At 44.0% G+C, this 26,792-nt stretch overlaps 2 protein-coding genes across 5 annotated transcripts; both read left to right on the top strand.

The window, feature by feature from the left end:
* LOC144128689 (uncharacterized) lies at nt 1-2,936 on the top strand. The gene is made up of 8 exons (XM_077662292.1): nt 1-444; nt 725-823; nt 919-1,062; nt 1,278-1,404; nt 1,522-1,597; nt 2,251-2,323; nt 2,400-2,522; nt 2,677-2,936. The coding sequence occupies exons 1-8, from the start codon at nt 106-108 to the stop codon at nt 2,776-2,778; spliced, it is 1,083 nt and encodes a 360-aa protein (XP_077518418.1). The 5' UTR covers nt 1-105; the 3' UTR covers nt 2,779-2,936.
* On the top strand, nt 2,692-26,792 carry LOC144128688 (lysosomal aspartic protease-like). Of its 4 annotated transcripts, none has more exons than XM_077662291.1 (9): nt 2,692-2,819; nt 4,365-4,503; nt 13,142-13,265; nt 15,664-15,797; nt 16,326-16,510; nt 18,446-18,568; nt 23,500-23,647; nt 25,397-25,495; nt 26,531-26,792. In XM_077662291.1, the coding sequence occupies exons 1-9, from the start codon at nt 2,809-2,811 to the stop codon at nt 26,699-26,701; spliced, it is 1,134 nt and encodes a 377-aa protein (XP_077518417.1). In that variant the 5' UTR covers nt 2,692-2,808; the 3' UTR covers nt 26,702-26,792. The 4 variants fall into 4 exon arrangements, 3 of the variants coding, with proteins under 3 accessions (XP_077518417.1, XP_077518415.1, XP_077518416.1); XM_077662289.1 differs by lacking the exon at nt 2,692-2,819 and adding an exon at nt 3,045-3,848; XM_077662290.1 differs by lacking the exon at nt 2,692-2,819 and adding an exon at nt 3,060-3,713.

Here is a 26,792-nt window from a genome sequence, read left to right as displayed (position 1 = left end):
CGTAGCAGTAGCAGCGCGCGAAAGTTGCCCATAGGGCAGTGTCGATTTGCTGTTCGACAAGAGTTTGTAGTAGCGCCTGTGAAGTTTTTGTTGTTGCGAAATAATATGTTCCCCCTCTACGGCCATGCTTATGAAGACTGTAAACGCGACTTGATCTTGGGATTACTGCAAGAATTGAAATCCAAGAACAGAAATGAGCAGCCTCCGTATCGTGAGGCGTTCCTCGCATCGCAAGCACGCTGTGAACCGCTCTTTCAATTTTTTCCCCGTGATTCTGAACCGGAGCCATTTGGCGACATTCTAGACATGGATACGTCAGAGCCTGAAGAAGTCCAAGAACAAATCGTGTCAAGCAATGCCCGTGCGCCGTACAGGCCCGAAAGGGACGAGCTTGAAGTGTGTGGTGCCCCGGATGATTTGACAGATCTGCCTGAAGAAATACAGGTAGTAGCAATGCAGAGTGTCTTTCTTTCTGCTATAATGAATTAACTTTCTTGTTCCATAGCTGAGGGAGCGGCTCTGAGGTACGCTGTAGTGGAGAGCTCAGTATATCGCGTAGACCTCGGTGCTCGAACGTTGCATTTCGCCTCCATCAAGATGCGGTAGCCGCGTTTGGGTTCGAACCCGTGGCCTCGTACTCAGAAGCTGTCCGTCTTTACACAATATATTTGTTCATGTAAGACGCAGTCATGAGTGCTTCGTCTGCCATGATTCGATCTTGCAGGTAAACATTTCGAAGATAAAGGAGGCTCTGCATTCTTGCGATGAAACAGCCATTCAGACAGCTGACCTTCGTTTTATGGTTTCTGCAAGGCCAGAAACGGTATGCAGCAATGGGAAAATTAGCCCTTCCATGTGGCAATTTGTTTCTGTGCTTATTCGGTCTTTTTGCCGACGTTCCGTCTAATATTTTTACAGGTCGCTGCAGTTTGTGATGAACTCGAAACGGACAGTATTGCCGACTCAAAGACGCTGCTGCTTCTGCGTTCGTTTGCTGAGCTTAAGTCGGTGATAAGCCTCATTAACGGCGTTGTTTTCGTGAAATCTGCTCTTTTGCCCAAGGTACGTCGGAGACTTGTTCTCTGTTGTGCCGTGCAGTGCTTTTTCAACTAAGGTTCAACATAGCATTATTGTGTGCAGTAGCACGTGTGTTATCTGCTGTTTTGTCCTCATAATTTGCTCTGAAAGAATGCGGAAAGAAAATTATGCTTGAATGAATTCCTCAGGTTGTGTAATCATCTGCTTCTTGAGTCAGTTATGCACGGTTTATTTCCCAGGTCACAAATTTGGATGAAGGCACCACAGCTCGCTCACTCATGGATTCCATCGTAGCCTTTGCACAGGATTTGCCACATGTGACAATTGAAGGCCTTCTAGTCCCGTTGATTTCTGTTGAGAGCATGGGTTAGTTGACAAGGAATTTATTATTGCATGTGCACTTACCTGTGCTCGTGTAAAGAATGGCTTCAAAGCAGCTGTTTGCTTAAGCTTTGTTTCAGTTTGCTTTGTATTCCTTTTTAGGAAGGGCACAAGGAGAAGTTGTGCAAACAATAATCAAGGAAGGGATTCCCAAGGACTATTCAGCTGCCTGCCTGAGGCATAGTATTCATTTTTTGTGTTGTTCTTTTGTTTCTTGTTTCTAATGCAAGGTTGTAGATTGCTCCAAAATTTTGGGCTGAATGCATTTAGTGGGTCCCCTTAATACTGCAAAATGACAAATAGGCAGCATGAAAGTTGAATTACACACACTGTGTTTCTCAACATTTTGCAGTGTCTAATAATGAACTTTGCCCTCTGTGCTTAGTGTTACTGAAAATGAGATAACCAAAAAACTGTGCATAAACTATTATTGTGCACTTGTATAGTTTGTACCTTGTGTTATGTTCAAATTTTTACAATTTTTCATGTTACCTTACGTTGCATAGTTCATCTAATGGGCGATGAGATACTTTTAACACTTTTTAGAATGCCACTGCTTGACATTTTTGCTTTATGAACATTGTCCATGGGCCACTGAAGACTGGGCGATGTAAAACGGACACGCTGTTGTTTGAGTTTATTGGTGCAAGCAGTACTTTCATACAATTTTTGAATGCTTTGGTGTGTCTGTTCCATAATGCCTCCTTTTTTTTTCCTGCATAGTATCATTTATGAGCCACTGTCTGAAAGATGTGCAAGTTTTTGTTGTAATGGTGTAGAAGGTTGGACATAGTATTCATTGCTTGACCTAACTTTAATGTCAATATGCAGGCGAATACTTCAAGAATCAAGGGTGTGTGTTGAGACGCTTGTTACTTTCGTTCACACTATAATATCAAAGAGGGTAAGGACTTTCTCTTCTGATGGCTGATTTTTTGCCTGCACCGTAAACTAACTTTTCCTTGATTTTTTTTTCCAAGGGTCCCTTAGAAAGTGTTCTTGCAGAACTAGTCAATTGGCTTATATCTGTAAAGGATGAAAGAAGCAGTGACAGCAAGTTTTCAAAGCTGCTTATGGATTTTGTCAGCTTTTATGGGCCACAGGTAACACCCTTTTTAAGTTTATCAACGTACATCTCACGTTTCACAGTTCCCACTAAAATCAAATATAACATGTATGAGAAAAACTCCCATTACCTATATGCCACTACTGAAGACATTTTATTCCTCAACCTCTTTCCCAAACATCACTCACCAGATGCCACCTGCCCATTTGGACAGCGTCCTACAAGTGGTCGATGTCAACAGGACTCTGCTCAAGAAGCCAATCCAGAACATGCTCTCAAAATTTATCACATGAGCTCAATGTCTGCACAGGCACATTTCTTGGATGCAAGCCTGGTATGGGCATTCTACCATTTCCATGATACGCACAATCAAACATTATTGTGCAGTAATTTTTGGTGTGTGAATTTGAACTTAATAAAAAGTTTATTGCATTTATATTTTATTTCTAAGAAGTACACCGCTTGTTCCTACCTGTATGGTTTCTTGCTGTAGCTTTCATAAGAAACTGCAGGCCTTTTGGAACAATTCTTCCCACGTGTGTGTCTTCACCCGCCGCAGGCTGCAGAACCCAAAGTCGTGGGGTTGAATCCCGGCCTCGTCGGCCGCATTTCGGTGGAGTAAGAATGTAGACACGTCTTTTGCGATCGTAGACTCTCCGGTCAGACTCTCACATCAGTCTCTCCGGTGCTCCAGCCCTCCACTAGGCAACCCCGTAGCCCACGTGCTGATTCTGTTCGGTCTTCCCATCTTTTCCTTATTCCTTTCTTCCTATCCTTCTTAATAAGTCTATCCGTGTTACCTCGTTCGTTCTAGTTTGTGAACGAAACAAAACGCGAGCCGTGTGCAAAGGACGAACGCCTTTTCAAGCGCTGCTCGCCGGTGCGGCCGCTGGCGACACGCACGTGCTGGGCGACCACGGTGTGGCCGTCGCTGCCGCAGTGCGAGTGTCGGCATGCATGATTTTGCGGGCCCAGTGAGCCACATAAACGGAACCAGGCCGCGTCGATAAGAGGAGAGCGAGCGATGCCCCGGGGAGGTCAAGTTCGAACGGAACCTGCTGTGGGGGGCTGGCCAGTTGCCTGCTCGACGAGCACGCGGCGGCGAAGCGCGTGCATGCGGCGCGCATTCTTCTGTCATCTGCTCCGGGTCGCTCAGGATGGGCGAATCGCTCCGCGTTTCCACTCTCATCCTGCTGGCCCTGGTCGCTTCGGCGGAGGCCCTCATCAGGTACGTACTACGTGATGCCGCCGCGATGCACGAGCTCATCGCATCTTGCCTGCGCTTGCTCTATCCGATGCTGCAGCCGGTGCGGGTGCCGTTCTGGGTCAGACCACTTCGATATCTGCGAATTGCAGCTTTATAGTAAGCGATTTCTTTTTCAGTTTGCGAGAAATCCGTGAATCTTAACTTACTCTTCCGGAATTCATTACCGATCCGTCGTCGTCACCAACTCTATTGGTTTTACGGCCGGAAAGTTTCCATGAAGACTGTGTGAGCCATGGCTGGAAAGAAAGTACTCGCGGACCTGGCTCTTAATTTCGACTGGGAATTCGATGAGTTGACAGGCCTTGATGCTAGAAAAAAAGCGTTGCCCCCTGACATGATGTGTTGCTGGGGGATTCCTCACAGCGCACGCAAAAGACACAGACACAAAGAAACACACCACAAGCACTGTATGCCGTATATAATTGCTCTGAGAAAGTAAAGTGATGGGGCCAAATTGAGGTAAACCTACTAAGACATATGAACATATTCACAATTAATTGCCTGCCTTGTATGCTTCACTTGTCAGTGTTATTCAAGTACTGTGTTTTGCATGTGGAGAAGGCCTTTTAACATTTTGTGATAAAGTTGCCTTTTTTTTTTCATTACCCGCAGCATTCCCCTTCATCGTTTCAAGTCTGTAAGGCAGACCTTGGGTGAAGTAGACACTGAGGTGGTTGTAGCCCAGCCAAAATACTACAACGATGCCAGCACTCAGCTGCCCATTCCTGAACCACTCTCAAACTACCTTGACGTGAGTTGTCATCTAAATACTTGTTAGAGTATCTGTAGTTTTACCCAATTGCATGCAGTATTATACTCAGTGTAACATTGAACTAGAGAGCATGCTCTTGTCTCAAAGACACTGAATGCTGTATTGCATAAATGTGATGCATGCCAGCTTACTCGTGTTCTCGCTATTTAAGGGTGCAAATGGTGCATGCAGAAGTTATTAACACATTGTGAAAACCTCGCAGCTTAAATATGACAAGTGAGAGCTTACATATGGTATTTGTATGCTCTGTGAGTAGTCTTCTCTCAACAACAAAAAAGATTCTATAAGTAGTTGGATAACCATACTGACAAAGCTGGGAAAGCATGTGTAAATTGCTTAACAGGTAAATTGCTTTCATATTTTTTGTAAAACTTTCTCACATGCTGCTAATATTGTGTAATTCTCTCGGCAGTTGGTTGCTAATTCGCATGATTGCATGTTTTCTGTTTCATATTTCCAGCTGACATAAACGTGAGTACACATCTTTTTCTCCCTGCTTATTTACCCTCACATTTTTCTTGCAGTTGGCTTTTGGCATGTAAGACAAATTCTGTAATTGCATTTCTGGGGCTTAAGTGTTCACAGCTCTGGATTAGCAGCCAAGCAGCATTGCTATATCACTTAAGTAAGGTGCTGATGCAAACCAAATTTTTTTTATTGCAAGGAAAATAAAGTTTTGTTAGCTAGTATATACTGGTTTCCTCATTCAATCCCAGATGTATTCAACACCATTGATTTCATGAGAAAGGTATGGATTGTCCAAAGTTTACTATCTTGTCAGCTGTTTAATTTACATCCATGCAACAGTTTTCTGAGGAGGTGAAATAAAGAAATAGTGACCTGAAAGAAGTGTATGTACTACAGTCTAATCCAGGTATTTCGAACTCAAAGGTGTCTCGAAATAGTTCGATATATCCCCACCGGTGTTCTGGCCGCTGACTAGGCATTGCAGGGCCTAGCCTGACTAGCACTGCCTATCATGAGACATTTAATCCTGCTACCTATAAATTGAATATTGTAAGCACTGTGAGTGACCTTCATCTTCATCTCAGCGTAATCATCATCGGTCATCGGGTCGTGCGAAGAAGACGAAGTGTTGCTAAGCTGTGACTAGTCGGTAGCTGCTGCTTCGGCCTACCTGAAGTAAAAAGGTGAATTTGCTGGTGCGTTCTTCTGCCTCACAAGTGGTGGAGGTGACTCCTGATCCCAGCGTCCTCAACGCGGCACCCCCTGGAGCTCCGTTCCGGTCGTGTTCTTGGCGGCACATCAACCGCCATGGCGCAGTCACATTCCCCTGCTCTCACCGTTCCGGCGCCTGTAGCTACCGATGGGCATCCCACGGCTGCCCATGCCACCTCTGCACCACTGACGTCCCAAGGTGCACTTGCTCAGCACCATTTGACCCACCCAACTTGGTCTGTTACCTCACGTCAGCGCGACCCTCCGGTTTTCGCCGGTCTCCGCGGTGACGACGTCGAAGACTGGCTACAGCAGTACGATCGGGTGAGCGCTTTTAACGGTTGGGACGCTTCTATGAAGCTACTCAACGTCTCATTCTACCTGAGTGACGTGGCTAAGACGTGGTTCCTCAACCATGAGGACGCCATTCCTGACTGGCCTCAATTCACGACACAGATCCGCCAGATATTTGGAACTGTTGGTGCTGGTCCGACCTCTTTTCAAAAGAAGCTAGAGACCCGTGTGCAGCTTCCAGGAGAGACATACACATCATACATTGAGGACGTACTCGCCCTTTGCCGGCGAGTTAACAATGGCATGGTCGAGGCTGAACGTGTCGGACATATTTTAAAAGGAATTGGCTCTTTTGCCTACGCAGCTCTAGCTGCCCAAAATCCCGTCACGGTGGCAGACATTCGTGCCACTTGCCAGCGACTTGACTATCTACAGTCGCGCCGCCTCAACAACACCTGGGATCCGAGCCAAATTCCCGAAACTGATCTGCGCACCATCATACGATCTATAATACGGGAAGAGCTCCACAATGATATTTCGTCGGTTCCTGCCTTCTCACGCCCACCTGCTCAATCTACTGGGTTGCGTGGCATTATCAAGGAGGAGCTTACTTCACTCAATCGTCCCATGGCTACAGAACCACCAGCCCCTCCCTACGTTCCGACGTATGCTGAAGTCACTGCGGCTCCTCCTCCTTCACCTCCTGTCCATCACGCGCCCGTCCCACCCAGCCTCGCCGCCCTGTCCCCGCGACCACCGGTGTATGGTAATTGGCGGCCTCTCCCACCTCGTCCAGTATGTTTCTACTGCGGAATCCGCGGCCATGTAACACGCGTTTGTCGCCGACGACTGCGAGATGAGCGTGCGAGCTATGGGTACGTTCGACGTGACGACGCCTACCAGCTTCCTCCTCGCCAGTACTACACCGATAATGACCTCCGTCCCTCTTCCTCCCCGTCGACTTCTCCTGACCGGTCTAGGACAGCACGGCCATCGCGTCGTCGCTCCCCGTCACCCTTTCGCCGGACTTCGTCGCCCCTTCGCCCTCCATCTTCAGCTTCTGCCCGCCAAACGGAAAACTAACCTGTGCAGTTTCCGGAGGTAAAACTTCACCGCCTGTCGTCGCTCCAATTCCTCCTCTGCTCCCATCAAACATGTTGACTGTATTCCTTGAGGGACATGAACTGGAAGCTTTAATTGATACCGGCGCCGCTATTTCTATTATGAAACTTGACTTGTGTTTAAAACTGCGAAAAGTGCGCACACCTTATACCGGTCCTCCTTTACGTGCTGCAAATGGACAGAATATTAACCCTTGTGGAGCGTGTACAGCCCGAGTCACCATTGATGGCATCTTGCACTTCATTGAGTTTGCTGTCCTATCCTCCTGTGTCCATCAACTCATCTTCGGCTGGGATTTCCTCCAAAACGCCTCAGCAGTCATTACGTGTTCCCCTCCCACTATTGAAGTCACTGAATGCAACATTCTTGCCGATAGAGAACCACTTTCTTCCCGTGTAGTTATGCTTGCCGATCACGTCCTCTATCCGGGCAACGAAGATATTCTATCTGTGACTTCTGACGCCGTCACCGATGGCGACGTCCTGATTACACCCAGCCCTCGTCTCCTGTCAAGAGGTATTATCATCATCGTGTCCCTTCTTCGCTTCTCCAGCGGTTCTTCTCTTCTCGCCGCATTCAACACCACATCAGAGCCCATTCTTCTGCGACGCGACTCTACTGTTGCATCAATTGCTTCCGCCCAGCCTGTCACACTTCTTCCCATTTCCACCTCCGATCGCTCTGATTCATCCCCTGCCTCGCTCAGTGCAGCACTTCGCCACACGATCAGCACCGACCTGACAACAGACCAGACAGACGCATTGCTCGCTGTATTGAACAAGCACGCAGACTCGTTCGACGTCAATTCCGGCACACTGGGTCAAACCGCTGCAGCAACGCATCGCATACTCACCGACGGATCAAGCATAGTTAGACGCCGGCCTTATCGTGTTTCTCCAACCGAGCGCAAAGTTATTCAGGAAAATGTTGCTGACATGCTTGCACGCAACATCATACGCCCATCGTCTAGTTCCTGGTCATCGCCTGTTGTGCTAGTGCAAAAAAAAGACGGTTCGGTTCGTTTTTGTGTAGATTACCGTGCTCTAAACAGAATAACTCGTAAGGATGTGTATCCCCTCCCTCGAATTGACGACGCCCTCGATTGTTTGCAAGGTGCCCAATTTTTCTCCAGCCTTGACTTAAGATCAGGCTACTGGCAGATCCCCATGAATGAAGATGATAAAGAGAAGACCGCCTTTGCAACACCGGACGGTTTATACGAATTCAATGTAATGCCTTTTGGACTCTGCAACGCTCCTGCTACATTCGAGCGTATGATTGACACAGTTCTCCGCGGCCTCAAATGGAAAACATGTCTCTGTTACTTAGATGACATCGTCATTTTTTCTTCGTCATTTCCTGATCACCTTACTCGTCTCGATGAAGTTTTGACAGCACTTTCCAGCGCTGGCCTACAGCTAAACACGAAGAAATGCCGTTTTGCATCAAAATCCATTAAAGTTCTTGGCCATCTCGTAAGCAGCGAAGGAATTAAGCCTGACCCTGAAAAAATCGCTGCTGCGCTGCACTTTCCCCGTCCAACTCGGGTCAAAGATCTCCGCAGTTTCCTCGGCTTGGCATCATACTTCCGCAGATTCATCCGCAATTTCGCCTCTATTGCCTCACCTTTACATGCGCTTCTTCACAACGACACGCCTTTCATCTGGTCTCCTGCTTGCGAAGAAGCATTTGAAACTCTGAAGCGTGCTCTGACTTCGGGTCCCGTCCTCTGCCATTTTGATGATAAAGCACCGACAATTTTGCACACCGACGCCAGTAGCCATGGCATTGGCGCTGTCCTTCTGCAACGCCAAAACACCTCTACAGAAAATGTTGTTGCCTATGCGAGCCGAACTCTGACTTCTGCGGAACAAAACTACACTATTACCGAACAAGAATGTCTCGCCGTCGTCTGGGCTGTTCAGAAGTTTCGTCCTTACCTGTACGGCCGTCACTTCACAGTCGTCACTGACCACCACGCCCTATGCTGGTTATCCACTTTGAAAAATCTGTCCGGTCGTCTCGGGCGGTGGATCCTCCGCCTTCAAGAGTACGACTTTACTGTCACTTACAAATCGGGCAAGAAGCACAAGGACGCCGACGCTCTCTCTCGTTGCCCTATTGCTTTGCCGTCGCAACCCATGTCCTCGCATTCCTCTCCTGTCCCAACGGAGTCAAGCCATTTAAACCCTACAGTTATGCAGTCTTTGAGCGCCGCCTCTATTGCTCCCATGCCAGATATACACTGCAATCTTGCTCACCACCAGAGTGCTGACCCTTACTGTCAAAAGCTGATTGATAGTCTCAGCGGTGTTCTTAGACCTCCAAATGCCCGTCTCCGTCGTCGGCTCAAAAATTTCAAGTTACAGGATGGCACATTATTTTGGCACAACTACAGCCCACTGGGCCACACATGGGTTCCCGTAATTCCTTCTTCCCTGCGTCCTCAAGTTCTACAAGCCTTCCACGACGACCCCACCGCAGGTCACCTTGGGTACCACAAAACCTATGACCGCATCAAACGTCGTTTCTTCTGGCCTGGCCTTTCAACCTCAGTATTAAAATACGTAGCGTCTTGCATCCCTTGTCAACGACGCAAGCGGTCTACGTCGCCTCCTGCCGGTCTCTTGCAACCTCTCCCATGTCCTTCCACACCTTTCGAAGTCGTCGGAATCGACTTGTATGGACCCCTGCCCTTGACTCCAGCTGGCAACCGCTGGGTCGTTACTGCCGTTGACCACCTCACCCGATACGCTGAAACCGCAGCACTTCCTTCCGGCTCCGCTTCCGAAATCGCCAACTTCTTCCTCCACACCATACTTCTTCGCCACGGCGCCCCTCGCCTCCTCCTTAGCGATCGTGGCAAGTCGTTCCTCTCCACCGTCCTCGCCGCAGTGCTTCATGCTTCAGGCACGGTGCATAAAACTACATCTCCTTACCACCCTCAGACCAATGGCCTCACAGAACGCTTTCATCGCACCCTTTCTGATATGCTATCCACCTACATTCACCCTCAGCACAACAACTGGGACTCTTTACTCCCCTTTGTAACCTTCGCCTACAACACTGCCGTTCAACGAACCACCACCTACTCTCCGTTTTTTCTTGTTTATGCCCGCCATCCTACCTTCTCCCTCGAAGCATCTTTCTTCACAGCTTCTACTCCTTCTGCCGCGCCTTCCCACGAACAGTTCCTGTCTCGTATCGCCCACTGCCGTGATCGTGCCCGCCTTCAAACTGAAGCCACTCAAGCTTCCAGGAAAAGCACGTATGATGCGACTCATCGCTCAGTGTCTTTCCGCCCTGGAGACGAAGTGCTACTCTGGACACCTACTCGCATCCCCGGCCTGTGTGAAAAGTTTCTGAGCCGTTTTATTGGCCCGTACACGGTTTTGGAACAAACTTCCCCTGTAAACTATCTCATCACACCTGCATCGCCTGTTCGCGATCGTCGGTGTCGCGGCACCGAGATTGTGCACGTGTCGCGCTTGAAACCCTTTAACCGCCGACCTTAAGATTTAATTTGCGACCAGGATGGTCGCTTTCGTTCGGGAGGGGGAATGTTGTAAGCACTGTGAGTGACCTTCATCTTCATCTCAGCGTAATCATCATCGGTCATCGGGTCGTGCGAAGAAGACGAAGTGTTGCTAAGCTGTGACTAGTCGGTAGCTGCTGCTTCGGCCTACCTGAAGTAAAAAGGTGAATTTGCTGGTGCGTTCTTCTGCCTCACAATATTAATAAGAATAATTGGTTTTTGGGAAAGGAAATGGCACAGTATCTGTCTCATATAGTGGATCCAAAGGAAAGCTGTGCGATTCATGTTTTCACAATACAATCGAACTGCTTCAGTCTCTGCATTAATGCAGTCGAATTTAATACCAACTCTTCAGTCCTGGCGCAAGTTTCTTTGGTTGAAATTCTTATTTTTGTTATTTAACCGTAAACTTGGAATAAATTCTTCACCGTATCTTATACTACAGAACACCAGACGAACTCGACACTCCCACCCCCTTTCTCTGACCCCGTACTTTGCAAAGACTACCTTATTTCAGCACTCTTTCTTTCCGCAAAACATCAGTGATTGGAACAGCTTACCAGCTTTGTGTGTAGGGTCTCTTGACCTGATAAGTGAATATTGTTGGTTTTTTTCTGCTTGTTGTGTTAGCTTGTTTTTTGCCTTTTCATGTCATTTCCCGCTGCTCGTGTTCTGTTTGCATTTTGGTATTTTTGCTCAATTTGTGATCTGTTTCTGTAGTCTATGGGCCTCATGGCCTGCAGTATGTCATAAATAAATAAATAAATAATAAAAATATATCGTTGGACACCTGAACCGCACCGTAAGGCCGCCACGAGAGTGGGATATGTATACAATCCGTGAAATTAGCAGCGGAAGCAGGTACATTGCTCAGTGAAAACCGTTAATTCGACCCAAGTAAACGTTTATTCCAACTCCTCAACCCCCGTTAATTCAGATAATCCGGACTACCGCCAAAGTTCCGCCAAACGTCCGTGTAAGAGAGTAGGCTTTCACCGTGGTGTTAAGACTATGGCGTACGTCGGAAGCGGGTTTATTCGTACGCCGAGGGGCTGGCATCAGCCAATTTGGACGGGCTCCCAAAGTGGTTTCGTGTCGCGCGATGACGTGCTCGACTAACCGATCACCGAAATATTCGTCTCCAGGCCTGAACTGCATGTTACATTGCTTATCGGCGCCCTTCTGACACGCGCAGCTGCAGGTGTTTTGACGATCGGCAGGCCGACAGTCTGTGCGTGTAGTTTCGTTTTCGGAGCTTCGCCGCCAGCACGAAGTGGCGGCGGCTGTCGGCTGCGCTCATCAGTCAGCCAGACGAGCTACGCGCCGTTTAGAACGACGATTGCGTTGTCGCGGACATTTGATACTTGTGTTCTTCCAGCGCGCCGGAATTCCGCGCTGGTCATGTGCACGTGCTGTTCGCTGTTTCTGCGTTTCCTCACGTTTGTGCGTTTCCTCACATTTGTGCGTTTCCTCACGTTTCCTCACGTGGAAGAAAAACGCTAAGGCGCCCGTGTGCTGTGCGATGTCAGTGCACGTTAAAGATCCCCAGGTTGTCGAAATTAATCCGGAGCCATCCACTACGGCACCTCTTTATACCTTTCTTCTTTCACTACCTCCATTCCCCCTTCCCTTATGGTGCGGTTCAGGTGTCCAACGATATATGAGACAGATACTGCGCCATTTCCTTTCCCCTCAAAGCCAATTATAATATAATTCCTCACGCCACGTGTGAAGCTCCAGCGCTGCCGCGTCGTGCACTGGGCAACGTAGCATTAAAAAAAAAAAAGTGCACTCGCACGGCTCCCCCCCCCCCCCCCCCCCCACTCCCCCCCTTCCCCTCCTCCACGGTTGCGAAGGATTTACGAAGTTGAAAGCTTTGAGGTTTGCAGGTATGCAGTTAGTTTCCGTACGCCTTCTGCAATGAAGATCGAAGCACGAGCACGCCATGCGAGGGCCGCCGCTACGCTATAGTTAGTTAGGTTGGCTTCACCGCATGACATCGATATGGCGTGAAAATATGGTACAAGAGATCGAAGACCACCTTCAAGCACAACCCATATTCACCTTGTCACACGGTTTCAAGTGCTGCCACTGCCAATATAGGTGCCCAAGGCCGCGCACCCGACTCATTTGTGCGCGCGAAAGTGCGAGAAAATTATCGAAGAGCGCCATTAGGAAAAGCACCACTTACAGGGGCATAGTGTCTAGTTCGATATATCGACTGACCGGCGAAATTGGAGTTCAATATACCGTGCGACTTTCCTATACTTTTAAAGAATATTTTCGAGGAAATAATATGTGTGTTCGATAGAGCCAATAATTTGAAAAATCTGGCGATATATCGTGTCTGGCTGTACAATAAGCAGCAAGATGTATAATTGCCTCAAGCTATTGATGTCTTGATTACTAGAACGCAGTTTTGCAAGAGTGAGCAACTGGCATTGTGTTATAGTATATAATATATTTCTGGTTGTTTTACAATTTTAGGCTCAGTACTATGGACCAATCAGCATAGGAGAACCCCCACAACCATTCCGGGTTGTTTTTGACACAGGGTCATCAAATCTATGGGTTCCTTCAAGACGATGCAAATGGACCAACATTGCATGTTGTAAGTTTTTATGCGGTATTTCTTTTGTCTGAGTTAGTCAAGTTTTATGAGCTTTTACATGTTCTGATTTTTAATGTTCTATTTATGTATTCTAGTAAGGCTTTCTGACGGGCTAGTTGGTACATATTCATTTTTGATAGGTTGTGCACTAAAAAGACATTCACAGGAAAAAAAAGGGTAGAGACAACAGGAGAGAAGCACAATTTTCAACTTGACGACAAAAGAAGCTAGATGCACTTATATATCCGCTCATATATAGAGATGAGCTGCATGAAAGAGCGTGAACCTAACAACCAAACGAGAGAAAGAGCAATGGAGCATATCTAAGTGAGATTATAAAAAACCCAGGAAGGTGAACATATCAACATGTGCCGAGGTATGGTAAAAAAAGATTCACATGGGCTAACAACAGTGCATAACAACATGAAAATAGAGCTGCATGAAAGGTGACAGTGAAAAGAAAGATCTGCATAACAACATGAAAATATGCATAACAACATGAAAAAATTCTGACAGTGAAAAAAGCAAGAGAGATGGGGATAAAAATCATGTAAAGGGCAGCAAAAAAGATAGAAGCACATTAAAAATTCTAAAAGTAAACCAAAATACAGAGCAGCGAACGGGTTAAGAAACTAAATGTAACCACCCAAAAAAGGATAGTTCATTCCTAGAAAGGTGAATAGAAGGCGTGCTAATGCACTTGTCTTTTCTTATGTCAATGAAAAAGGCCTCAATTACTTCTCTCTCAGTCTTGTCCTGAGCCTTAGCTAGAAACTTAGTTTCATTAAACTGGGGGTAGCAGTTTTGGCAACTGCTGCGGTGTAACGGAAGGTTAACTCCAGATTTGTTCTTCAGGGTGACGTGCTTGCGGGCGAGCTCATTGAAACATTCCCCGGTTTGCCCCACATACACTTTGCTGCACGTGGAATCTCATACACAACATCGGCAGTGCATAGTGTGTACACAATTTGATGCTTGACATTACATGCCTTCTTAACACGCTTCTTGGTCACCATCGGACATAATTTCGCCAGTTTGCAGAGAGCCAAAAAAAACAGAAAAAGCCTTCTTTCCTGCCGTCTCTACCCTTTTTTCCTGTGAATGTCATTTTAGCGCACAACCTATCAAAAATGAGTATTTATGTATCTTCTATATAGCTATTTGTGGTCTTTATTCATGACATCACTGTGCAGCAAATATCTTGAAAAGGAAGGAATGAAGCGTGCAGCACTGTTTGTAAGATGATGAATTAGATATGCTTGAAACATGCCTGTTTATATTCACTTCCGATAGAAAACGTAATATTATGAAAGCCCAATTTGATATACAGTCGTGCCTCATTAATACGAGCACCGTTTATGTGGACAACTTGAATTATGGACAGTTTTTCTGGAGACCAAGCTTTTTTAATGTATTCAGGCCTTGTTAATGTGGACGCTCGCTGTCCAGCCAATGGACAGGGGAAAAATGAACAGAGCTCATTTGGGCCCATGCATTTTTGTCGCATTAATATGAACTGTGATTGGAACAAAATCTCTACTGCCCCAACCCGATGTTTCTTTTTCGGCGTTTGGAACATAGGACACCACAGGAATGCCATGCAACACTGCAAATGACTGACTGACGGCTCTTTTCTCTTCAAGTTTCATGCTTTAAAGTTAAAAGTTGCTACGTCAATGCCTCTTACCATTTGCTGTATTGCATGAATGGCCGTAAAGAAAACTCGTTCTCCAGCTTGTGCTGTATAGAAAGCCTTATTCAGCAGCTCTGAGCCAACTTAGTCGTGGGATGTGAACAGTAGTAGTGTGAGCTGGGTCATCTAGCCATGAGACATCAAGCGCATCATACATCTGTCACTAGGTGCGGGAAGCTGTGCATTATTTTGAGCATGATTGCGACCAGGATAATGGGTTTGGAGATCCGAAAACTGTGCCTAATTTCAACTTTACTGACCACCACTGTGGACAGAAGCAGACCCTAATCATAGTTCGTTTTTTTTTTCAATAAATTTTTCTTCACAATTCGCTGTTATAATAAGGGAGTAGTTACTCATTGGCATCCACCCAAGCGCAGCTGTGTAGCTTTCCTTTGTAGCCGTATGGCTGTGCTTGGGTGGATGCCAATGAGCAATTACTCCCTTATTATGGTACAAATTTACTCCACTTTGGGGGATTCCCCTAAAACATTTGACAAATTCGCTATTATGTATGACTTGCTTTACGGATAGTTTTGCTTGGAGAGCAAAGTCTCCATATTAACGAAGCATGACTGTATACTCTTAATTTTGCTGCAAAGTTGATATATTATTTTGAGGACACAACTGAGCGATGTGACATGTATTTGCAGATCTATGTGAATTTGATTACACATTTTTCCTGCTTTCTTCATTTCCTTGCAGTACTCCACAAGAAGTACGATCACACGAAATCAAAAACATACCGCAAAAATGGAACATCTATTTCCCTGCGCTATGGGACTGGCAGCATGACTGGCTTTTTGAGTGTCGACACTGTTTCACTAGCAGGCATTAATGTGAGTGGTCTCAGATTACGCATCATTTCTTTATGCCACAAATAGGGCTAATAATTTTTTTTTTTCGTAGTATTACATGATGCTTGAATGGATGGCTTTTGTTGTATGTTCTCATAAGAGTTTAATGTTATTGCATCACCTAAATAAACTGACTTAAGGAAGATTAGCATCAAAATGCATGCCTTTAGTAATTCTGTTTTTCATTAGAAATGTGCATTTCATTTTCACTGTGGTTACCTGTAACTCATAATTCTGTTAACATACTGCTTTACCCAGCAGTTAAGATGGAGTATTCAGCATTCTTAAGGCATCTATTGCTCACATAGCATCACTGTGTTAATCTTATTCAGAAGTTAGAACAAACCAAAAAATGAATAATCTGCTTATTTGTTTGAATAATCTGTTATTTGCCTTGTATGGACTTCAGTTGCTATTTTACCAAGGGGCACTAGGCAATTGTTCTGGAAGACTGTTGTTGATTTTATGTACAGCTGGAAGCTTTTCTTTATTGTTGCATGACTGATGCAGGTTCAAAACCAGACATTTGCTGAAGCTGTCACTGAGCCAGGTTTGACATTTGTAGCTGCCAGGTTTGATGGCGTCCTCGGTCTCGGCTTTAAAAACATCGCTGCATCTGGTGCGAATACTGTTTTCGACAACATGGTCCTGCAGGGTCTCGTGCCTCAACCTGTTTTTTCATTCTTTCTTAATCGGTAAGCTACCTTTCTCCAATTTACTTGTGCCACATGATGGTGAATTGTATACAATTTAATTTGATGTTTGTCTTGGAAGCTACTATATTTTTTGGTTTTATTTGAATCTTGGGAACTAGTTGTACACTCCTCTACATGAATTCTTTCTTCTTTTTTAGAGATCAGTTTTTATTGCATTAATGAAATAAATTAATGTGGACTATAATGCATGTAGTCAGCCTTAAGAGGTATATGCATTCTGACTAATCCTGCACGCGGACTTGATCTGCACATAAAATTTAAGTAATTTTTTGTTTTGCCATCATCATGGCATATACCCGGTGTGGGACGTTTTGAACTATTGCTAATAGGTTACCACATGAGGCAAGGTTGGTGTTGACTAGAAGAACCAAGATTGTGTTGGGATACTAAGAAAGTCTTGCATAGAAATTACACAGAATGAAATGCATGGGCAGATCCAGCTGACTCATACAAAACTGTTGGCATACAAAGGCAAAGACCATTAGTTTTCATCACCTCCTTATGTCAAAATAAAAAATGCACTGGAAAAATTACCAACCACTGTTGTGATAAATTAGCCATCATGCAATCTGTCTCATTAGTGACACTTGAGTGATACTGTGTATACCTACAATGTCTACTTACGTCACCTTAAAGCCGGTTTCTAGACTGCAGCCTCACCTCTGCTGTAACGACAGGTGGCATTGTTGAGTTATTTGTGACAGTGTGCACTGTGTGTGTGCATATATTGACCTGTTTTTTCTCATGTGTGTCATGTGAGGTTTTGTTAAGAAGAAAAATAAATTTATTAGATAGATGGTTCCACAGAATATTTTGTGAATCACATAAGTGATGACTTCGCATACTATGCCGCTGTAAGACCCGGGATTTCACTCACTGTTCTCATTTTTTTTTTAGTCACACAGTGATTTATGCGTGCATGTGCTTTCTTTGGTTAATTTTCTCAGATTGATTCGATGCTGCAGAGCCACATATGAATGCTCATGAAAATGCTACTTGATTTTTGGTTATAAAAATGTAAGACTGACTGTTAGCACCCATATCTCTTGTACCCTCATGCCTGTAACAGCATATCTTTTATAACTTCATAGCTGTAACAGGTAATTTAGGTTCATAGGTGCATAAGCAACTAAAGCTATCATATGCCAGGTGCAAGGTTAAAAATTTGCAGTTTCTTATTCTGAAAAATGTGCATTGTTCCTGATATATTGCATCTTATTTACAAAATCTGCACCTCTTCTTAACTCATGTATGCCTTAACTTCTGGAAATTAAAAAAAAATGAAATATTTCTTATTAAAATGTTTATTTCACTTCATGATAACTCAGAATCATCCTTTTATTGACGGAAATATTTTTCTCAGTAACGACTTTTGAGCCATCTTACAGTGTAGGACTCTAGGCAAATGCACAACCTATTGCATGTGGTAAAGCTTGAAACATTTGACATCAACTTTAATGTCACATTTTTCAACACGCTTGGTAGTTTTCTCATGACAGTACGCAGCATTGCTTGCTTTTGTTGCGGAATCGCATTGTACTCTATGTGGTCGAATCTGCTCACTGCTTCCAGAGGAGACTGGTGGCTTTCTGAATGCACAAAACTGAATGCGCGCTGCACATCGCTTGCACAGGAAAAGTTTAGAGCCTCTTGAACCTTTGCTAGTGGGAGAAAGCTTTTATACGATAAACTTGTGGTGTTACTGACAAAAAAGCGGTGTCCATACATACAGGACACTAAGCATCTATGGAGCAACTGCAGTGCCCACTGCAGTGTATTGGTTATAAGTTGTGATTACATTTTCTTTGTGAGAGTCATCTGAGCTATCTTTTGGCTGTTGATAATGCCTTTTGTGGAGTGAGTGTTTCTAGCAATGAGGACGGCTGTTGTTCTTATTTTGTATGTCCATTTCAGAAACGGCAACTTTTCTCATGGTGGTGAGATTACATTTGGTGGTGTGGACAAGCGTTTCTACAAGGGCACTATTGATTACGTCCCAGTCACAAAGAAAGGCTACTGGCAGTTTGCAATTGATGGGCAAGTCATAATTTTCTGTTGCATTTTGGTGAAACTGTTATGCAGAAATTTGAGTCTCTGTTGGTTAGACGTACACAGGGACCCCGGAGCAGGGGGGGGCAAGAAGGGCGGCCGCCTCTCCCCCCCATGTCTCCAACTGCTTGCACTTTGATCATATTTCTGACAATTGAAGTACTTCAGTTCTAGGACTCTTTTAATGCAAAGCACAGCGCAGCTGAGCTACTTGGCTTTGTAGCCAGTTGTAAAGCATTTCGTATATGTGTAACCTAAACCAGTCATGCCCCAACAGAAGTCGACTGTCTGACCCGTGTACATGATCATGATTACCAAAATTTAAACAAACTATGCTCAAACTTTTTTAACCAATTGATCGCTCCTTGTGCGCACATCTATAAAGCTGCCCATTTCAGTTCGTTTTATATTGCCGTGAATCTTTTCACCTTTGATCGCTTGCAATCAAAACCGCCGGCACATGGCTTTATCATTTTGTCTTGTAATGCTAGATGCAACCAGATTTATTTCCATTGATCGTGGCCACGTGCAAATGCTTCTACATTTTTTCAGATTGTTGCAATTGCTGTTGGCTCTTTATCTCGAAGGTTCCTTGCCAGCTTTAAATTGACCGCAGCCAAGAAATGCATGCATTCAGTTCGATGACCACCCAGCGCACTTGTAACTACTGTCGCCGCCGAGTCATTCAGTTCTTAGTGGGCGGGAGTCAGCCCCTTAAAAAGTTTCTTTTGGAAGTCTTTTCGTTGTCCTGACTGTTGGAACGTTGTCACCACAACGTGACAGTTTGCATCAACCTTTGAACATTGAATAATAAATTAATAATAATAATAATAATAATAATAATAATAATAATAATAATAATAATAATAATAATAATAATAATAATAATAATAATAATAATGATGATGATGATGATGATGATGATGATGATGATGATGATGATGCTGATGATGATGATATAAAATCTAATATGTGAATTAGCATTAAATAAATAAATAACAAAATAAGCTCAAAGTCATGCCCCCTCCCCACTAAAAAAAAAGTTCCGGAGTCCCTAGACGTACAACCTTTGTCGAAAACATAGTAGTTTGCTTCTCAGCCCAGCAGTATGGCTTATTTTCCATCCTCAACGACCCTAGTTTCTTGGAAAAGGGGGGAAATCACATCCTCATACCTCTTAAGCTTAAGTCTGCCAAATTTTCTGGAGAGCCCCGCTAAACAGATTGAAAGCAAATGCCATAAGCTGTATAATTTTGGCAAGGACTATATTACAGGCACTGAAAGTATGTAATGTATTGTGGTTTATTAAGTAAATAATGAAAGCTTATTTTTCCTACACATTTCAGTACACAGGAGAGTCAGGTGTTGCATTTCAGAAGGAACAAATTATTCCTTTTTTGTCACATGTGCAGCCACTTATGCACTGAACCCTGGATTTCATGCAGGGCTAAGACTTTAACTACGATGAAGGGAGACTTCCCTCATGAGAGTGAGCTTGGGGCTGCCAAGTAGGATGCTGTGGCTGCAGTACATGGTGTCATTTAGCCCCTTGCGCCTTTTTGATGGTTCAGCTATGAAAACTGCTAGTACAACATGGTGTCTAGTGACATGGAAGATCTGGAGTTGTCAGGGAAATTTTGTGCGCCTGGAGAGATCAGGGAATTGTCAGGGATACCATAAGAAAATTGGCAAAGTCAGAGAAAAGGGCCGGCTGAAATTAACTTGATGGTCTGCCATAAATTATGAATATACAGTGAGCACCCGATGAGCAGGCTGTGCATATTGCCATGACATCTAGTCCTTCGGTTCTAGCTTTCTTTTTCTTGTTAAGCATTGCGTACACACTTGTGTTCTGTACAGCTTGCCATACTGCTTGCTATTTTTGGGCTTGTGCAGATCAAGGAACGTAGCTGCATTCAAAGATATCTTCCACATGAAAAGCTGTACTGTTATTGTGCAGAATTTGCACACTCTCGCATTTCTCATGCTAGGTGCCATGCTGCTCCTCCATGGCATCAAACTCATTGTTCTTTTGGAAGGCTCCCTCTCCTCTGTTTCTTGGCCACGCCATTACCATAGGAAAGGAGCCGTGCAGGCCATGCAAAACATACAGGCTAGCTGCTCTATGGTTTAAGCCCTCAGGACAAGGTCATTAAGAAGCCCTTACTTAGTGTGAAAATTGTATTGTGCTTGCCCTATTGCGCTGCTGCTGCTGTTGAAATAGGTGTCCAAATGAATTTAGGGTGTATTGCCAAAGGCTTGGGAGAATCTCTGGCAGCGTAGCCAATAGTGATGTTGCAGTCATTTGGGAAATTTCCTGAATATATCTTGAACTTAAGCTGTCTGTAGCTCTTGTGAAAGCATATGTAATGCCATCGCACATGACTACCACCCTTGTGAACCCATTAAAGATGCACAAAAATTTTAAGCATTGTTTTAACAAACTGCCAAATTTTAAGACCTGAAATCACTCAGGCACTGTTGTTGTGCTGAGAAGATAGCAGCACTGCTGTAATAGCTGTGCTGGTTGTTAGTTGAAATGCGACAGCTTTTACAGGCCATTATGGTCTGTGCTTACATTGTGGTAAAACTGATATTCGAGGGCTAAGCATGCCATGTCCTGTCAAGATCGCTACGATTCAGGCGCCATTCCACAGATGGAGCCTAACTTTCAGTGCCATGGGAGAGCATGGAAGGGTTCGTCTGGCTTAGGGTCTCACTCGCATTATAACCCAAGCTGCCCTCTCTTTATCCATTTTACAAGCCATCTTATGTTTCATAGCAATGTGCCAGGCCATGACTCTCCAGTAGCAAGTTTCACCGCACTCTATCAGTGAGGGAATAGCAGCCATATCAGCCACTGTCAGGAACTATGTCTTTTCGGTGTCTGGACTGTGACAAGCATCTGTACTTACAGAACACATTAAGCCGCCCATTCAGTAGTCCAGGTGTCATGTGAGCATTGTCATCCAGATATAACTTTTTCCTTTATGCTTTGCATGAACTGTACCTGTGCTACATGATTCCCTCTTCCCCATTATGTGATGAATTGTAGGTGTTAAAGAAATGATGAAGGATGATCAGGAGAGTAATATATTAGTGTTTAATAAGTCTAGTTATTTTGTTTTGCTGTGTTTTGCAGAAATGCCTTTTTTTAATTTAAACTCTCCGTGTTGGTATTTGAACAATATGAAAATGTTCGATTCTATTTGAGACAGACATTTTTTTATTCTAGTTCACTTCCTTTTATTTTCACTCACTATTTTTGGAAACATCAGGTGCTCGGTAGAAAAATGAAGTGGATGGCCACCGTTATTAAAGAGCTTGAAGAGAAGAAGCTATAGTTAATTCATAAGTCACAGCTTGAAGCTCATTCAGAAAAAAAAATAACTCTCTTGAGCAGAAAGATTACATCCGTTTCTAATGCAGCTTTTGCAATTTAATTAAATTGCGTTTGCGGTGTGTGTAATCAACAGTCAGGCCATGTTCTTTCGTACTTTCAATGGTCAGGGAATTTTGAAAAGTCAGGGAACTTGAAAAGACTTGCTTGCTAGACACCCTGTACAGGCTGTTGAAGGGCCTGGTCATCTGCTCTGCATAAGAATCGGGGGGGGGGGGGGGGGGGGCTGCAACTACAGTAGACTCCCGTTAAGGTGAACTGGGTTAACATGAATTCTCGGATAAGATGAACAACGTGAGACCATTTGCCTGGTTTCCCATAGGAAGCAACCTAAAAAAAGATTTCCTAAGACGAACTGTTTTGCTTGTCCTTCGGTTAGAAGAACTTTCGCAGGCACTGTCATGGAAAAAAAAGTATAAAAATGCTTCTACGAAAAATAAAGCACCTCTACAAACAAAATGGCTTATGTGCACTTTCACGCAATACTGCGGGGGAGCCGTCTTGCGGGAGCTTGTTTTGTGGGAAAGCATGCTTGCTGGGAAGAACGCAGGCACCATCGTGCGTGCGTCATGTCCCAAGCGGTGCTTCCCGGACCAAGAGGTGCATTTGTGCAAAGTGCACCCACTCATTAGCATGGGTATTAAAAACTCTGGAGCTGCATTTCCAACTGACGCGGTGTCACAACCCGCGTTATCGCTTCACAGAGGTGGCCAGATATCGACGCCGCACGCTTTGCCTGCGGCGTAAGGAAAGGCTTGTGATGTGCCTACAGAAGGAGTAAGATAAGAGAGATGTACGGCTATCCTGCTTGGCACCTTCAAAGTGCTCAGAGCAGGATGGAAAGCAAAAAGTCAGAAACACACTCACAAATAGCAGCTGCTGTAGGATAATAAGAAAAAAAACGAGACAATGAAAAACATAAAATTAGACCAATTCCCATTCAAATAGTATAACATGAGCTTGTGTCACGCCCTCAGCCTTCAGCTCACCTCATGTATAGGGCAATGAATGGACAATTTGCAATTATCCTCTCTGTGATAGGCGTTTTTATTGATTGTTTTCATGTAACGCATATTTGGACATTTCTAGCACGAACTTCTGATAAGACCAACAAATTTTATGGTCCCTTCAAGCTAATCTTAAAGGGAGTCTACTTGTCACACTGAAGACTTAGGGGCATTTGCATTCTGACGCCTGGTGTTGTCTTACTAGAGAGGCACATTTTTTTTACAGGAGACCAGCAAACTTATAAATTAGGCGTCCTGAAGGTCACACAATGCTCTTTTCTAATCTTTTCATCTACTTGTATTCTTCGCTTTTCAACATGCAGTTCTCACTTCATGCCTCAGGCTCTTGATAATGGGTCTTGATGTGTTTTGAGCCTTTCCTTGGCACCACTGCGTAAAATCTGTGCTCGATGGAATGCTTAATTCAATCTTTTATACTTCACTGCTTCATACTTCGCTGCCGTGCCATGTGCGCTGCGCTCAGTGATCACACTTTTTCCCTCATATTCCAGGATCTCTGTGGAGAACAGCTCTCTGAGCTTTTGTGCAAATGGTTGCCAGGCTATAGCAGACACAGGCACATCACTGATGGCTGGTCCCTCCTTGGAAGTAATGAAACTGCAAAAAATCATTGGTGCCTACCCTTTCTCACATGGCCAAGTATGGACACTTTCGTGCTCATTTGAAAACAAGAGGACCTAGGGGAAATTGACAAGTGACTGAAGACATTTCTCTGATGTGTGGTGATCTAGTGGTACATGGTTATGAAAGAAGGAAACTTGTGTGACAAAGCAGTGAATGCCATCACATGAATGGCTTGGCTTGTATATCTGACACAGCAGCGTGCAGTTGGCTGTGAGTAAAATGCGAGATGTTCATAAAATATACCACGTGGCATAAAGGGCGTGCAGCAAGCCGCAAAGACGATATACACACAAGTCATCATTACATTGGGAAGTCACTTATTTTTCTTCCCTCATGCAAAATGCACAAAATGCAAGGGAGGGACGTAGTAGAACTTAAAAAGAGATTACAGCAAAAGATTCTAGACAATTCTGAAGGCTATAATCAGTAGACCCTGTTTTCTGTTACATGCTCTTGCTATGTATTCTTTAAACATTTAGATGATTTGAATTGAGATTAAATAACTAGTTCCAATTTCAGCTTTGCTGGATTACAACAATCATCAGAGCAACAAGAATGTTCCAAAATATCTTCAGAAACAAAAATGACGGCACACAAAGAAATTAAGAAGAGGCAAATTGATGTACCACATAAGTGTGAGCAAGAGCTGCACTCAAGATAGCATGAGTAGAGTACTGTACCCCTATCATACTGGGCGATTTAATTTCATTTGAATCGAATGACATTCGATGCATCTAATGGAATTCGGTCTCTTTCGGTGCTACACTGTAAACAAAAATGTCATTCGCAAATGATGGCAATGACGATCAGTGAAAAAAAAAAAAGGTACAATTAACGCATAAAAGGTGTTTGAAATTGTGTAGGTTTTAAACCGGGTGAAAACCTTTCTGTCAATATTATAGGCTTCAAATGTTATTTGGCCATGCTGTAGAACGTTAGCCATCAAAAGTTACAGCTTTACTGCCGAGCTGAACGCACGTGGAACGCCAACCAACAAGAAACGCAGAACCCAGAATGATCACCGGTCGCAGGTAGGGCCGTACTTCACGCTTGGCCGCTGCCAATGGTTGCTGCTGAGACTGAGTAATAATTATCCACGGCAGCCTCTAGTGAGAATAGCTTCACACCATATTTAACATTTTTTTTTTAGCAAACCTCAACTTTTTATTTTTTTACTTTTGCAGTGCACACATTATTTTTTTCGCGTTGCTTGTTTCTGATGCGTATCCGGTATCCAGAGTAGATATTCAGTTCAAGATTGAGTGCTCCAAACTCATTTGACAGTGAACGTCATTTGAAGGTAATGACGTTAAGTGCTCTTGTGTAGCAGCCGATTAATGACATTAGACGCTAATGTCATTCGATTCGAATAACATTAAATTTGCTAGTGTGACAGGGGTATTAGACTTACACAAACTGGTCAAGCTAAGAGCACTTGTTCATTAGTAATTGTTTGTCAGCTGCACTGGTTGTAAGCACATATGACCTTTGAAACATGTTTCCTGTCCTGTTTTTCAAGTTTACTATTTATTTCACAATGGAAAGAAAAAAATCACCTTTTTTGAACAATTTGACTACATTTTATTTTCATGTTTCATACAAGCTGCATTTATGTTTGAGATGAGTCATGAATGTTTAATTTCTTCTAGTATTTTGGATATAGTATGCTTTCTATGCTTGCCTGTATAAGTGTGTGATACCTTGTTTTGGCAGTTTGACATAATTACTGCATTAGTTTTTCCTGTGTGCTTATTTCGTTTTCAGTATACAGTAAAATGTGAAGATGTGCCTAAGCTTCCAGCCGTTAAGTTCCAGATAGGAAATCACACATACACGTTGACAGGAAATGACTATGTCCTGAAGGTGAGTTGCATTTCTAGGTGTGGATTTATATAAAATCATTGCACAAATACAGTAATATGTGCTGGCTAAGAACGGTGGATATGTGGTGTCATACAATATAAGCTGTACATAGCTTTTTGTTACTCAGTAGCAGCTGTATCTGAATATGCTTTTGTTTCATTTGTGTTTAACAGCATGGTACATCTATTGTGATGATTCCTACTTTGGTTTGGTTAAGGCACTCATTGCTTGCTTACTAAGTGCTATAGCTGTTACATGGGAGCTTTAAATATACCATCATATGAATTGTACACTACTGATGTATCAAAAAGAAGTTGGATTCTGTAGCGTGATATAGGCAGAGGTTCTTGATCAGACGCTTCACCACTTTTTAAATTTATCCCACCTAGGGTATCTCAGATTTGAAAATGTCAGCAAGGTGCAATTTTCATGAAGCAGTAATGGACAATCTTTATCACTGCATTGCTTATAGAAATTATTAAAACTGACACAGCATCAGCAAACAGTATCTAGATACTTTGCCCTTGCTGTCAAGCTATGAGGCTCTTGACTAATAGATGCAGATGCATATTAATTTTTTAGAGAGCTCAGCAGCTGGCATATTCGCTTATGATGGGCGCAGTTCACAGTACCTTGAGGAGATGGTTGCAGTGGAGCACTTTCCCACTATGACGCTTACTCCTGATGAGCCAAATTTATTCTTGTTTATTTAATTCACTTGCCACTGTTTATGACATGGCTAGGTTGTTATATGGGCAATCCAACCTCTTTGCTTCATTTTGATGTGCCACATGCACTAACTTGCACCTTAGTACTTGTTGCTAGTGTTAAGTCAGCTACTGGGTTTTACCAAGCAGTGTTTCGGCTTTACTGCCTCACTTCTGTGCATGACCCTGATGTTTTGTGTGGTGAAAGTAGAAGCTGTGATTTTTAACAGTGTATCTTGTTTCACATCAGTAAATTTTGCTGTTATTTCTTATGTTACAGCAGCACCTGAAGGTTTAATATTTGTTGTTCTGCTCTGTGCCATTTCAGATTACGCAGTTTCGTCGTAGCTTGTGTCTTTCTGGGTTTGTGGGGCTTGACATACCAGCCCCACAAGGACCACTCTGGATTTTTGGTGATGTGTTCATAGGCCGGTACTACACTGTCTTCGATTACGGTGCTGCACGTGTTGGCTTTGCTGAGGCAGCTGAAGTTCACTGACTCTTATGTTTGCTCTTGGTCCTCATTCACCAAGTTTTCTCTTTTCTTGGTGTTCATTGCTTGGGCATTAAACTTTGCTGGATGGATGAAA

This window comes from Amblyomma americanum, chromosome 4 (assembly GCF_052857255.1).
Source record: "Amblyomma americanum isolate KBUSLIRL-KWMA chromosome 4, ASM5285725v1, whole genome shotgun sequence".
Classification (NCBI taxonomy): Eukaryota; Metazoa; Arthropoda; class Arachnida; order Ixodida; family Ixodidae; genus Amblyomma; species Amblyomma americanum.
Note: the sequence above shows the minus strand (reverse complement) of the source record. Positions and strands in the feature narration are given on the sequence as shown.

Bases quoted from the DNA above. Each gene is read 5' to 3' on its own strand.
- LOC144128689 (XM_077662292.1), top strand. From the start codon at position 106: ATGTTCCCCCTCTACGGCCATGCTTATGAAGACTGTAAACGCGACTTG. The intron at 2,324-2,399 runs GTAAGGACTTTC...TTTTTTTCCAAG, and splicing joins ACACTATAATATCAAAGAGG to GGTCCCTTAGAAAGTGTTCT. The intron at 2,523-2,676 runs GTAACACCCTTT...ATCACTCACCAG, and splicing joins TCAGCTTTTATGGGCCACAG to ATGCCACCTGCCCATTTGGA.
- LOC144128688 (XM_077662289.1), top strand. From the start codon at position 3,643: ATGGGCGAATCGCTCCGCGTTTCCACTCTCATCCTGCTGGCCCTGGTC. The intron at 23,648-25,396 runs GTATGGACACTT...TTTCGTTTTCAG, and splicing joins ACCCTTTCTCACATGGCCAA to TATACAGTAAAATGTGAAGA. The intron at 25,496-26,530 runs GTGAGTTGCATT...GTGCCATTTCAG, and splicing joins GAAATGACTATGTCCTGAAG to ATTACGCAGTTTCGTCGTAG.